The sequence below is a fragment of the Liolophura sinensis genome, chromosome 6 (assembly GCF_032854445.1).
Source record: "Liolophura sinensis isolate JHLJ2023 chromosome 6, CUHK_Ljap_v2, whole genome shotgun sequence".
Lineage (NCBI taxonomy): Eukaryota > Metazoa > Mollusca > Polyplacophora > Chitonida > Chitonidae > Liolophura > Liolophura sinensis.
Genome location: NC_088300.1, coordinates 47,193,649 through 47,208,318, shown reverse-complemented (window position 1 = coordinate 47,208,318; position 14,670 = coordinate 47,193,649). Strand labels below are relative to the sequence as shown.

The 14,670-nt window shown below is 40.0% G+C and overlaps 1 protein-coding gene across 4 annotated transcripts in view; it reads left to right on the top strand.

Moving 5' to 3' along the window:
* Positions 1-14,670, top strand: part of LOC135467694 (one cut domain family member 2-like) — a 43,224-nt gene that overhangs the window by 26,911 nt on the left and 1,643 nt on the right. For 2 of the 4 annotated variants that reach the window (XM_064745504.1, XM_064745503.1), the window contains one exon: positions 12,229-12,279. The exons of the other annotated variants lie outside the window; for them this stretch is intronic. In XM_064745504.1, the coding sequence (XP_064601574.1) occupies positions 12,229-12,279 (51 nt within the window). The remainder of the gene's footprint in view (positions 1-12,228; positions 12,280-14,670) is intronic. 4 annotated transcript variants of the gene reach the window in all.

The following is a 14,670-nucleotide window of genomic DNA, read 5'->3' as shown; positions in this document are numbered from 1 at the left end:
AAGAAGAAAGTGAAAAAGCAGGCAGGGAAGTTTTGTAGAGTGAAATGACAGTATCATACATTATGATGGGTCTGTACAGGCTCATGGAAGGGACTTTCACAGGCTCATAATGGAAAATTGGTTTGGCCTGCCCCTGCCATGGTAGCGCTGTGAAACGCAACCACAGGCCCTGTATGACTGTGTCAACACGCAGGACTGCAGTGTAAATGAGGGTAAACAAAAACCAGGGAGACGAACTTTATATCCACACTCAGGGAAAATCTAATCCTTTGTGTTACATTGGTCGTTGTTGTGGTTCCTGATGGAAGCGGATTGGAGAAAGTGGCCATCACAGGGTCTAACTCTGTCATTCTCTGTCGTAGAGACGCATTTAGCCCAGCCCCAAACAAACAAACGTCCCCGCTGTTTGCTGAGAGCTTGCTGTCTGTAATGGTACCAGCTACCTGTGTATACATCTGCAGGTCTTGGACAAGTGACAATAATGCTGACCTGTCCAAGAGTGATACGGTATATAGTGCAAGTGGTCGACAAGTAGTGGAGAAGTTGTTAGTTTAATAGTTAATATATATATGTATATGTATATAGATGTTAGTCCATGTGTGATGTGTTTGACAATGAGAAGAAACTTGTCAGCCTATAATCAGGGCACATTTTCCCTACCCTGCTTTTCTGTCAGCTCACTATCCCTAGTTAAATTGTGCAGTGTACATGTATGTAGTGCCCATACATTGTAAGTTATCATAATTGGCATTCACAAGGAATACACATATAATTACAGTGTATTTGATATATGGTATTCTGTTTATGCGCTCAAGGCAGATGTCCATTATTCATTTATGAAAGGTATTTTCTAACCAACTTCTATAACATGTGAACTATAACATGCTCATAATTCTGTCATCAGATACAAGCTGTTCTTGAGTACAGCGTAAAACTCCAGTTAAATAGATAAATAAATTTATATACAAGGACATATGGAATTATCATCCAAGAGGAGAGTGAAGAAATACTCCTTTGTTAGAAAACAGACCTTGTAGTCTGATGATCCTATTAAAAAACAAAAAATGAAATTGCCACACAGCTGAGTCTAGAGTTGTTTTATCATAGGTTTATGGTCTAGGTATGTATGTATATAGTTGCAGTATGTGAGAACGGCTACATATGTGAACCATATCACTACCCTTGGTATAGATGACAAATGATGTCAATTAAAAAAACATAACATACACAGTATACATACATATAGCAAGGTGTGTTTTGATAACTAGTCACACCTCTTATGTACATATAAAGGTGTATATCTGGGCTAACAATTGCTGTTATTGTATCATTACTTATGGGATACTCGTACATGCCTGCATTATTGCAGGTTCTCATGAATGAGCATCACATGATGACATAGACCGGTTAAACTATTGACGGTTCATATTCTGGAATATATTCTCCTCTGGATTCTCTACCAGTTACATGTAATCAACAAGGGCAAAACTCCCCATTTATTTTCTTGGCTTTGTTTACATGTAGATAAATAGCTGACTGATGATACATGTTCAGTATAAAGTATCATCCTTACTGTATTATATATTTTTTTGCTGTAACATACATGTACATGTATATGTGTACCAGGAAAAAAATGTTTACATTTATGGTAACCTTTAAAGTCTGTCTCCTGTGCATGTCTGCTCTATGATGACCCTGGTCAAATATCCATTCCCATAGGCCCAATGTAATATCTGAAGAGAAGCAATGCTGCTTTGAGTCAATATTGTTAGTAAAGGGAGGTAACCTACCAGTAATCCATGCACTTTTAAGTGGTAGCCTGGTAACTTATACATTTGTACATGTGTACACATCGCTTATAGAGAATAGCTCACAGTCCCTGTTCTTTATGTCATCATTGAAACGGCTGTAAACTAAAATTCAAGGGCAGCACTAACATGGCGGTCATATGCATTTAACCTTTCTAAATCCCAGCTTTTAATTAACAACAGTATTCTCTATTTTTGGTAATAGCTGCCTAAATTTGACCTTTAATTTACATTCATACTCATTGGGATAGTACTTTTTTCTTCTTCTTATTTTTTTGTTGCATAGCAAATGTAATTTATCTGAGGTGTTAAATAATTTGACTGGGCAATCTGTGAAGGATCTGAGTAAAGCCCTGACTGCAGCCCCGGCTTAAGGGCTATTGCCTTGGGCACGGTGTAGCGCCCCCTAGTCCTAGAGTCAGCGTCTCATGGGCTTAGTCCCCCAGTAATTACCACGTAAGACCTATTTACCTGGTGCTGTAATCAGCCTCCTCCAGCTCTAGTCTCCAGGCCTGATAAATCATAACGAGGGAGCCTGTCAACAATGACAGCCCAGCACACTGAACATCTGGATTGGAGATATAGACAGGTGACAGAGAAACATTGTTGACAAAGCTTTACTCACCTGCATGTATGGATGTGTGGTAACAGTCTCCACCATTAACAGCATATACATATCTGACACCTAGATTTAATGGTTTTCTATTACAAATGTTAGGTGTTAATAATAGTAAACAATTCTGATTATAATAATAATACATATTCTTCAGGTACATGTAATTCTTGGATGTCCTAATGGTGCCCAGGTACTATATATGTCTTTCAGGTATATTTTGTTGATTTTTTGCAATGCTCATGTTTGATGTCCACTTCGACATGTGTATTGTTTAAATTTCAACATTATTTAATATTAACACTGACATTTACTCGGTTGATGCTTTGATTGACAATGATTGCGCTCAGTAACTGTTTGCATGGTACAATTACGTTGCTACCACTTGTGTGCATGCGATCAAGTCATTGCATTATTTATAGTATTGACATGCTTTATATACACGTAGACAGATGCACATATTACCTGGATGATTTGTCAATATTTCACCTCAAGTGTCGTTTGGGGCTCATAATAGCAGAAATGACAAGCCAACTCCTGGAATGAACCGATATGATTATGAGATTTTTGCACCTAGAGAAAATCCATTTGTACCATCTGAACTGATGGATAATTATGCTTGTTTGCCCCCGCCTTCCTAATAACTTATGACCCCACCCTATGGACCCCCCTTAATTACAGCCTTATCTTGGCTGATCCTATAGAGCCTCTTAATAATATTAAGGCAGTGATGGATGGCTTCTGAAATGGCAACCAAACACTAGAGCCTGCAGTAAGCATCTAGCCTGCAGTTGAACCATCAACTGATGGAGCAGCTCCTCCATATTGGCCTAATCTCTCCAAGTTTTTATGTTCACCCTTTGGCCAGAGCAGATTATATTAATCCTACTTTAGATTGTCATAATTCCACACCAGAAGATCGTCTCCTATCAATTGTTATTGCTTGAGTGCCAATGCTGGAACACTGATTTTTTTCATTGTCACTATGGCAGTATTTGTGCACCATCAGTCATGTTCATGCAGTCATGACTATCCTGTACATCCATGTTATTGTGCATGTTTTTGTGACAGATAACTTTTTGGAAATTACCCTAATTTTGGCAAGGGTTAACAGATCTAATTTTGTGGTAGCCATATTCAGGTTTAAAAATCCCAGATTCAGCGACAATACCAGGAGGAGGCCATTTTAAAACAAAAATTAGAACATCTTTTGATATACAATGAAAAACAGACGCATAAATTTGAAAAGCCTGTCATATGGCTAAGTGATGAGAGAAGAGTGAATAGATGTGGCACTTGTTCTGGCAACATCCAGAAGGTTGTTTAGTGTACCATTTGTTTCTCAGCTGTTTCTAGGGAAAAAAATTGTATGTACTGTGTAGTCCAGAGTACGAGTGGCAGAGTGACAATGAATATCCACACATCATCAACACACATTTTTTTTATATGCACCATGCGTGGAGGTTTATTTTGTGTAGAGTGCTGGTAGCCAAAGATACATCACAAGTACGTTCACGGGAAGTGAGTAGTAGAATGTGAGACAGAAAGCACAGGTGTCACCTAAAGGCATATATGCGTATCTAGGTTCTTCCAACTACTGACGTACGACGTTAAACCCCAAGCACTCACTCACTCACTCCAACTACTGACTCATATCCTGAAGACATTTCCTCTCATTGTGTTCTGTCTTACCACACTTTTATTGTTGTGTACATGGTAACAGTGCTTCATTGTTGGTATGAACATGTACTGAAAAAGTATGACACAATTCTGATCAGGCCCCGTTTGTTTCATGCACCTACCAAATGATTCTCTCAGTCTACCGCCCCCTCCAGGTATACACCCATAGTAGGCCTGGTATTGTTTTCCCTGGGTTTAGATCTGCACTCTTCTGCTGGGTGATGAGAATTCAGCGTCTGGAGCCTTGTTATAGCCTTTCACTGTTTGTTCAGTATGACCGGTCCTGCTGTCCAACAAGCAAACCTCACCGACCCTTTGTTGTGTTTGCAGGGCCATGGACTGGAAATCCCACCACATGTACTAAAATATTTATAAAACTCAAACTAAGATATGGTGTGTATGAATAGGAGAAAAAATTGGGACTGGTAGACAGCAGGAGCCCAGTTTGACGTGGGAGAGGCCAATTTCCATTTGTGCACGCGCTGCAGACAATAATACAGATTAGAAAACAAGGGCCTGGAGTTTTCTAGATGACTGTCCACCATTGCTGCCACATGCAAGGCAAACATGCTCAACCCCTCACCAGTTTTGTTTTAGAAAAGGCAGTTAAAAGCAAGCATTAAACTTTTTTGTGCTGCAAGGAAGAAGTTATATTTGTCTAGTGTTCCACAATATGTTTTCAACCATTTGTTCAGACTTGGGGAAGCTTGGCACAAAAAGATGGTCTGAAGCAGGTCTGTGAAAAGCGAACTGGTTGTGGCGTAATTAAGCCTCTTTCGGAGAAGCCTATTCAGGGCTGCCTCCCGGCTGATGCTCCTTGAGCTAGCTGAAACCCACCAAGTAATGAGCCAGACCGGCTACAGTATTGTTTCAGCCTGTTTTCACAGGCTAAAGCAGCCTTTTGTCTGCCACTACCTGAATGGTCGGGCCAGGCTAACTGCTATTTGGCCTGCACTTTGCATATGCCTATTATGCCATTTCAGCCATTAAAGCGACGGAGCTGAAAGGGAAGCGGAAGTAAGAAATTCTGTGTGAATTTATTCCACATGCGAAAGGCACACAGCTTCCAATACATTGGCATTGAATGTGCTGAACTGGAGTCTGAGAGGGGTTGATGAAAGGGCTGTACGCATTGCCCATGAGAGCAGCAGGCAGTAGGCCCAGTATAAATAGATAGCCAACAGCATGCTGGATGGCGTTACTACTCAGAGAGCAATTATCTTCAATAAATAGTCCTTCCCACTGCAGCACTTGACTATCACGGCCCTGCTTTGCTTTCATTTAGAATAAATTCTGATATAAATCCTTGAGATGGCAGACTGGGATCTAGGTGGACATTATCCAAGCCCTGCGCTTGTCTAACGAGGTTCTACCATTCCTTCATCTCCCACTTGTCACCGGGGCTAAAACTAAAGTTCTCCCCGATTTAGAGGAAATTAAGGGCCAGGAACCTTGTTACGCTTCTGGCTTCGAGTTCTATCCCAATCAGAAAATTACATGTATTTGAACTTATACAGATCTCTGCTCCCAGCTAACTCCTCTGTGATGATACCAAAATTCAATAAAGTTAAATGGCTGCTAAAATGAAACGGGCAATTTTGTTGTCTCCATGAGGAAAGCACCACCATTTTGGGAAAGAGGCATTACATAATTTCACATAACTAAACAGGGAAACATGTTGAAAGATTTGTCTTGTTTAATAAATATATAAGTAAATAAAACTGGTTGGAATTACAGTGTACATGTAAAATGCATTATTTTCCAACTTGTAAAATAAATAAAACAATGTGTTGCGGAAAAATAAATGTGCTTGCTCATAATTTCTGGAAATTTTGGAAGTTGTTTGCATGAGAGGTCCAGATTATAACAGGACGGATTTATTATGATTTTGGAGGTAGAACAGTGAACAGAGACAGATGTTCGTTTGTGCTGAAGGTGTTCCTTGCCAGATCTGAGAGGTTGACCCTCTGTGAAACTGGTGTCAAAATCAGAAGCGAAACTTTAGTTACAGTGATCAATCTGAGCTGGAAATGTTCTGATGGTCTAATTTGTCATCTGGGAGGATGGTCTATTCTGAGCCAGTCTGTCAAGGGTCTCCACTGGGGCATGATCTAATATGGCTGAGACACTGAGGGCTACAGACTGCGGCTTAAAAAAATAGCCAGTGCCTCTCCAAGTCGATTAACTGGAAGAGGTTAAACAGTAGCAGTAACACTGTGAAATTGAAACACTGACACATTCGGTACGTCTAATCAAATTTTTTACTCGCCTAAATTGAAGCTGTGTTGGAGCAAAGTGATTTCTAATGGGCACACCTTCAGCCTATTTTCCAGTGGTTGGCGAGCCGTTGGTGGACTTGATGGATAGGCTTGATAAGGTCAGCATAATACTGACATCAATTTCTCTTATTGACTCCAATATTGCGGCAGAGAGTGGCCTGGGTTGTGATACCTACAACCAGTAGCAGGAGGAAAGACAGCCAATTAACACGGCAAGTGGAATAAAACAATGGTTTCTGTTAGGGCAGATTATTGAAGCGAGCCTAGTTGAGTGAGGAAGGCCTAATACAGCCCAGTCTACCAGGGGCTCATCTAATGTGTGAGCAACTGATCGAAGTGAAAAGAAAATCTATAGCAGCACTTACAAGGCATTTAGCTGTGTTATAAACTAATGTTGTATCACGTGAACATATGATTAAATAAAGACAGATCAATTGGTGTTGGGTATTGCCTGGCACCATGATTGATGCACTGCTACTGCGACGAGTAGGGTTAGAGGGAAGATGTTGATTTTAAAGAAGAGGGGGGTTAATAACTAGAAAACAGATAGCGAAGCTGATGATTTGTCAATAACTTGACAGCACTAACACTTGTTGATGTGTTCTCTCGGGGGCCTGCCTCTCTGGCCTTTTTCCTCCCTCGGCTCATGAAGACTATATCTCTGAATGAAATTGGCAGATCAAATTGACCAGCATTAAAAACAGTGGTAGGGAAAGTCACTGGAGGATATCAGAGACAATGTGTTGAGGTTAATGGGCTGTCAGATTTTCCCTTGTGTGTCAGATGATCACCTGGCCCATTGGCTGATTCAGGAATCTTGCATCATTTCAGCCAATCGACTGAACAATATCTATTTCTTAATAGAATCACCTTGAAACATTGTGTATGCAGTTAAGAATTTTTAGACATTAGAGGAACAGTTATACGTAGGCAATTGTTCATGTATACTTTTTTCCTAACACATACATGTACCTTTGTACTGAAAAATGGTATTCAGCCATAAAACTTGAAAGATACAAAGAGCTGTGAAAGATCATATATATGTATATGTATGCATATGTATTCAACTGTTCATGTGTATTTCTTTTCTTAAACATACACATTTGTACAGAAAAGTATATTTCAGCCGTGAAATAAAGCTGTTTTATTAACATTTGGCTAAAGAATTGGAACAGCTTATTCATATTTGATTTGTTTGTTTCACATGCTTTACTACAACCAATAATGTTTTCAGGAAGAGATGAAGCTGTGGTACATTTTTATCTAAATTTCTGTATGAAAGGCGGCCACAGATTACAATAGCTTTACAACAGATTGTTTGTGATGCTCATAATATCCAGCATCATACCGTGGAACTCTCTTCATGTTTTCCTGGTCACTGGGGTGGAAAATTTGAGGTTTTCCTTTCACCGGTGTAATTCAATTTTATTCTTGCCATGTTGTTGTTATATGAGATGTGAAAACTTGTGTAAAATGAGAAGTAGGGGATAAAAAAGCCGTCTAATCTTGGGGTATTGATAGCCAGTCAGCATACCAGAGTCTGGAGTGTCTACCCATAGCAAACTGAAGCATATATTGTGTTTGTGTAAGTGAGCATGTTTTCTGTAAGGGGCTCCTTTTGCTTTTTCTTCTGTGGTAATTTTCTTTCCTCAGTGTCCTGAAGAATCGCCGCGGTAGCCCTGTAGCTGTAATTCCACATGTTGAAGAGGATGCGACCATTGTTTGGCACAAACCTGAAGTACCTCACAAGATGATAGAAAATTTCAGAAATATGTCAGCTGTTAGCAGGCACGCTTATTCTTCTTCTCCAGTGTTTCATTCTCAACACAAAAACAGAGAAACACCCTGAAAAGCGAGTTATTTTCCCCCCTCTGCTGAAATGTCATGTCAAAACGAGCTCTCCAAACAAAACGAGGGGGAGCGCGGCCCCCGTGTCAATAGGACTGTCTATTGATTCCCAGAGTAAGTAAGCTGGAGAGACTCTCCCCCTACCGACAGTAAAATCTATAAATCTATGAGCCTTATGAAAAGGCACACACTAGGACAGCCTGAACACTGCCTTGATCATTGTTTCAGGCCTGGGAACCATTCAGCTGAAGCTTTGCGCAAGAACCACCAAGAGAGTAGCCCCAACTACACGCAAACATCATCTTGTCTTGTCTTTCACTATTTGTACAATGCATGAAGTCGTCTCAAGTGGCACACACACACTTTCTATGCCATCTCCCATTGCTGGTCTTCTCCCCCAGGCCCACATGGTTCGCCGTCCTCAACTAATTCTCTCTCTTGCCCTCAGCTCTTTTCCCCATCCCCAGCTGGCTAGACTACTTCAAGGGACTTGGCCTTAACCAGGTGTCTCCTCATGGAAACATCCATCCCCCTCCCCACCCCCCTCAAAAAGTGCCCAAAAAGCTGCAAATGTACCAACATGCACTGTTTAACTTTTAACTTTATGGGATTTGGGATTCCACTTCATATATACAGCTAACAAGTTTATTTCTCTATGAGAAACATAGAGACATGTAGAAGAAAACAATTGATAAGATTAGATCTTTGGTATCTCACATGTATGTTTAAGGTGTTAATTTTGTGATAACAGGTATTTCTTGCAGCATTTTCGTAAATAGTTACAGGCCTGGAGCATATCTGTTAACGTACATTTAAATGTATGCACGTATCAGTGATTGGCTCCCATTAAATGGATGGAGTTTCCTCTTTTCTTGTATGAGACAAACCTATTCTGCTTACCTAGAGACTGTCCCTACGTGTAAGGAAATTGTCCAATACTTTAACAGAATTTCTCCATCTATGGAATGATATCTCAATTGACATGATCGTCATTGTTCACTTTCGGCTTTTAAAGCCTCTCCCTGAACAATGGTGCATTTTAAGCTCTCTCAGAAAATGGCCCATTGTAAGTTTTGAGTCGAGTTTTCATCCACTTGTCCCGAACATGTTCTCTGTCATTACGGGCAAGTGTGCAGGAAATGAGTAAACATGGCTGCTGAATGAGAGGCTGGAAGGCAGAGAAAGAAGGGCCTGCAAGATCGGACTGGTTAACGTCCTGCGAAAGTCACATGGCCAATTGTGACGAAGACGGAAATCAAACCTAACATACTCTCATGCAGTGTAGTGTGCAATTTAGCTGTACGACATGATCTGGTACTACAGGCAGAAGGGAGTTTCTAGTGAACCTTTAAACGGCAGTTGTTGACTTGGGTTGTTATACTGGTGGTTGCCATGCCAACACTCTATCTGTCTTGCTCCTTTGTCATGCTATCGTGTACGCGACTGGCTGTCCCACCTCATTACAGTCGGCCGTGTTAGTATGGCCGACCAAACCTCACTCCTTCAACCTTCCTCCTCAATGCTTCACTTAATGTATCTTCACTTCCGTATTCCTCCACCTTTCTGCCATTGCCCACATTATCCAGCATTATTTTGGGCCCTACTTGTTTTTCCGCCAAATAAAAACTCATTGTTCCTCCACTTCTTATTAGTTGTCATTAGATGCCTTTGGCTTTTGACGAGAGGAAAGGACTGTCTTTGAAGTTCACGCTTTTCATGCTCGGGTTGCTAGCACGCCCAATCGCACCATCATTTGGAGAAATTGGACATAATAAATTTCCACCTGTACTATTGAAGGTGTTTTTTCCTACCTGCTCTCTTCAAGCCCCTCATTGAAGGAGAGCATTGTTCAGTGGCAGGTCAATTGTGGCTTATTGAAATGTTACCAGGTGTCGTGGCCTCGCTGGCATTTAAAGAGAAAACTGGCTTGAATAGGTCATCCTGTACATAATTTACATCATTGTAACAGAGTGGCCGGAGTGCTGTGGGTATTGGCTCCTTAATGTCACCTGGAGGTGCTGGGCTGTGGCCATGTATGCGCCCCACCCGCCGCTTCACTTCACCTGTCAATCACTTCAGCCGCTCATAATTACAACCTTATCACGCATTTCATTAGCACTCCTCAAGAGGTTTAGCTGAGGTTTCTTACCTTCCACCATAATCTCTAATGACTGGTCAGATCTGCCTGTATTTCACGTTTATTATATGAGCTGTCCTTTGGCCTATTCATGTCATTTTACCTTTGTCCATTGTACAAAAGAAAATCTGTTTGGTGCTGTGCACAAGAGTGTTTGACAAAAGCAGTGTAGAAATCCTTTATGTGTGCCAAATATCATCGGGCTTTAATCACTTCCATTTCTTTCTGAATTGGAACTTGCATGTACTGAAAAGACACCAGAGCAGATAAAATGGCAACAGAAGATTTTGAATATATATTGAAGTTGTTGAACAATTTAGGATAGAAAGTTGGGAGAGAAAGTTATTTATTGCATACATGTATTCAGATCTCTCATTTTTATAGTAATCATACAGTATCAGGTGTACAGGGGTTGTATTGGTTGTTTTGTTTTACCTGTGATAAAGACATTGATTGTCATTGTGTTTATCATGCCTTGTGAAAGGTGTTGTGAATGTAGTATGGATATTTGTATGTGATCAAATACAGTGTTTATTTTTGAACATCAGAGCCTGTGCAGTGCATGTCTATGGTAAACATCTCCCTGAGACCTACAGGAGTTGTTGTTAGGGTTTATAATCAAAGGGTAATTTCCTTGATGAATCTGTGGAAAGGCATGGCTGTGGACGCCTGTCCACACCACATGTGTCCACATGAAGCGTCTAGTCCAGTTCCTTAACTGTCTCTGTCCTGAGTTCCTCATCTTGTGCCTTGTTCATCTGGCTGTCCAGCTATCAGAGGCTACAGTCTTAGGTACTGCAGACATGGTGGCAGGATTGGGGCAGGTGCTGATTTGAGAAAGCCCAAAATGAGGAGGTAATCCGCTACGAGTCTGGGGGTTGAGTGCTAAGACAGATTCGGTACTCGCACAGCCACCAGGTTAATGTACGGAAATTTCCCCGCCTGACAGCTGCAAACGCACAAATTTAGCGAGATAAAGTTACTGGGCACGATCAAGTGAAATGCAGTTATGGTGTAATCCTTGGCTTTGTCCCATGACCATTACTGTGATGGGCCAGCCATAAAACCGGCATCTCAGCTGGACACTGCCTCATATCGTGAGGCAAGCTGTGTTGTTAGACTCGACATTTGCATACATGTTGATGCACTTAAATCCAAATTCTCATCAATTCTTGTAAGGTTTTGCTTGGAAGTCCAAGAATGATACATGTGCCTTTACCTTATATTTGCTAATGGACTTAAAAAGAATAACAGAAAGTATACATCTGAATGTACAATACATGTAGTTGATGTATATATATAACAAAAATGCTTTATATTGTCATTATTTTTACAGCAGGAAATAAAGTACTTTTTCTGCAAGTGTAGAGATAATACTGAATCATGTGCTGTAAAGCAATGTTTATATACTTTTGCCGAGAATGTTGTTCAGGGTGGGGGGTATCTGTACACATGTATATAATACATACAGTTGTAGAATGAAATTACAATGATTATAAACTGAAAAGTGCATTGTTTAGGGGAAAAATACTTTATCAAAGTATACATATTGTATCTGTATGGTAAGCTTATCTGTATAGGTATATTTCGTTTAGAAGGAAGGGGAAGGACCTGTCGGTAATAACATGCTATGCCAGCCGAGTGTACACAAACTCTGTGAACTCTGTTAGGTATGGATGACATGTGCATGCAAACAGCTGGGCAAAATTAATATTTGATAACAGCATTAGTCAATGGTGATTGTTGCACTGACTTCATACAAGGGATTTCAGACTATGGGTCAAAGATCGACCATGTTTAAGTCATTCTGCTATTCTGTATATACTTTCTTTTCTTCAAAATTTGCTTTTTCTTCTCTTTTAGGTGCGGTAGATAAAAATATTACTTATCAGGCAAAATTTGAGACCCCCACATGTAAGTGTTTATGGAATGAAAATTTTATTTTCTATATTGTAACCCCTAAATTTACTAACACCTAATCATGTTGATGTTGTTTGATAGCTGTTGTCCACATTTATGGCTAACTAACAGTTTGGTTATTGTTTCCTTTCATGTTGTGTGGGCTCTGAACTGCCCAGTCTTAGTTCATGAGTCTGATGATTTGGGGTCATGACTGAACCACTTTACCTGGATGCTTCCTGCATGTTCATTTGTGCATATCTCAATAATCCTGTGTATATATATATATATATATATATATATATATATATATATATATATATATCTGATATCTATCTCCAAGCATGCTATTTGACAACCCTTCTGTCTTTCTATCTGGAATATGGAACGCTGTGTCTTAACATTGTATGTAGTACTTACGTTTTATTATGTGAATGAAATAAAATATACTATAATACATAAGTTCATCTTGTTAAATGAACTAAATAACATAACCTGTATTATCCTTATGTTTGGCTTTATAATGTCCAATCAAAAACTAATGATTCAAGCACTTGGTGTGTTCACTTCGGAACCAGAATCAGATAAGCATTGCCAATTAGAATTGGATTTGATTTGACATCATTTAATTGTACTCTGAAAGGTGTAGTATAATGATAAGTTTAAAGACTTTTAGAATTTGAGTTAGTTTCTACTTAATTTAAATTTTTTATGGGGGAAGAGGGGAGCATGCCATTACTTTATAGCCATATGTAGGCCTCATCTTTTTTGAGCTTTGTTTAAATTTTCTGAGTAGATTTTTATTTTCTGTTATTATTACATCTACATACTCTTCCTGTGTTCAGTAATGGTGTATTGTTTTTCATGTATTTCAAGCTGGTGTAAGTGTACAGCATGCATGTACACAGTGGTATGCAGTATGTGTGTTATGTGTGGCTAACAGTGACATAGCATACCCTGTCATTCAGGCATCCTTCACTGGAGGGTGTCAGTTTTTAAGGATTATCAGGGTTGCCCTCCTCCTCTTCACAGCTCACCCCTTCTAAATGTACAAGCTTGTATCTGCTTTAGGGACAGACTGGCGACCCTCAGCCCAAATCACACTGCTAATACCTAGAGTGACTCACAGTGGCCGGTCTTGGGTCCCCAGTGAAATGGAATAGAAAATTGCAAAACCCCTAGCATACAATAGTCCAAGCCACTAGTTCTTTTTCTCCTCCTCAGGGCTGCTCCAATCTCCACATTATGAATGTAGTCACTAATACTGTCTCCTCTGTGCTGGAGAACCTTGAGGAACACATTCATAGTCCTGGGCTGTTCTGACAGAATTTACTCTCTAGACAAGGAGACAAGACCTGGCAACCTCCAAAGGTTCAGGAGCTTGTCCCTCCTTGAGTCCAATAGATCCCATCGGGGGCTCCAGTGTTGCCAACCTGCGATTAATCACATTTGAGACTTTTTTTTTTCCTTTGGAGTGATCAAAGCCTGTAATCTGTGTTGCGGAAATCCCAGTGACAAATGACAAACTTCCATTGCCACACCGCAGGGCATTTCCCTTGAACAGCAGCGTTTTGTATGAGCAGAAAGGAGCTGCTGTCACTAATGTTAAATATCAGTATAATTGCTTACTCCCTGGCAGGACTTATCCCTTATTGTATCAAGTCTGTTGGTCACGTTTCTTCGGTGTTTAACTTTTTCTAGAAAATTAACAAAACCCCCAGCAAAATGTGATAATTGTTCATTGTGTTATGGATGATTAATTAGAATAGAGCCTTGTTAAGCGGAGTGGTTGATCAAATCATTCTCAAATTTCTGGTGGCATCTTGGCCCACCCTTCACTAGTAATTCATTTCTTCCCCTCTGTTGATGGGGTCCCAAAGGCCCTTAATCCACCCTGGTGTCCATAGCCATTTTTTTTCTCGTACATTTCATATAAACTTGTACATGTATCGTTGTCTCTATCTTTGTTAGATTGTTTTAACTTGGCTTAACGTTGAATACAGTTTTGAGCAAGTGCCACTGGTTGTTTAATGCGCATTAATTGTATCTATGCAAAGATAAAGTTTACTTGACATTTTGGGATCTTTCTGATTGCAAACATTTTGGAATTACTATAGGACAATCAAAATTCTGTTGACGTTGGAACTTAATTATCACTGTTTAGGTTTCCATCAGTCACATGTACATTTATTGCCAGTATTAAATGTATGTACATTACTTATATATGTATGTGTATCCTGTATTCAAGCAGTGGCCTTAAATTGGCGCCTCTGAATCCAGATCAGTTAACAAAAAGATGTTCATGCAGTTCTAGAATGAGATGTCCCCTGTATGCCTGTACATGTGCTAAGTCTGTTATTTCTCTCAGCGTGATAAGATAAGAAATTGATAGACAAGTTGTTTCTG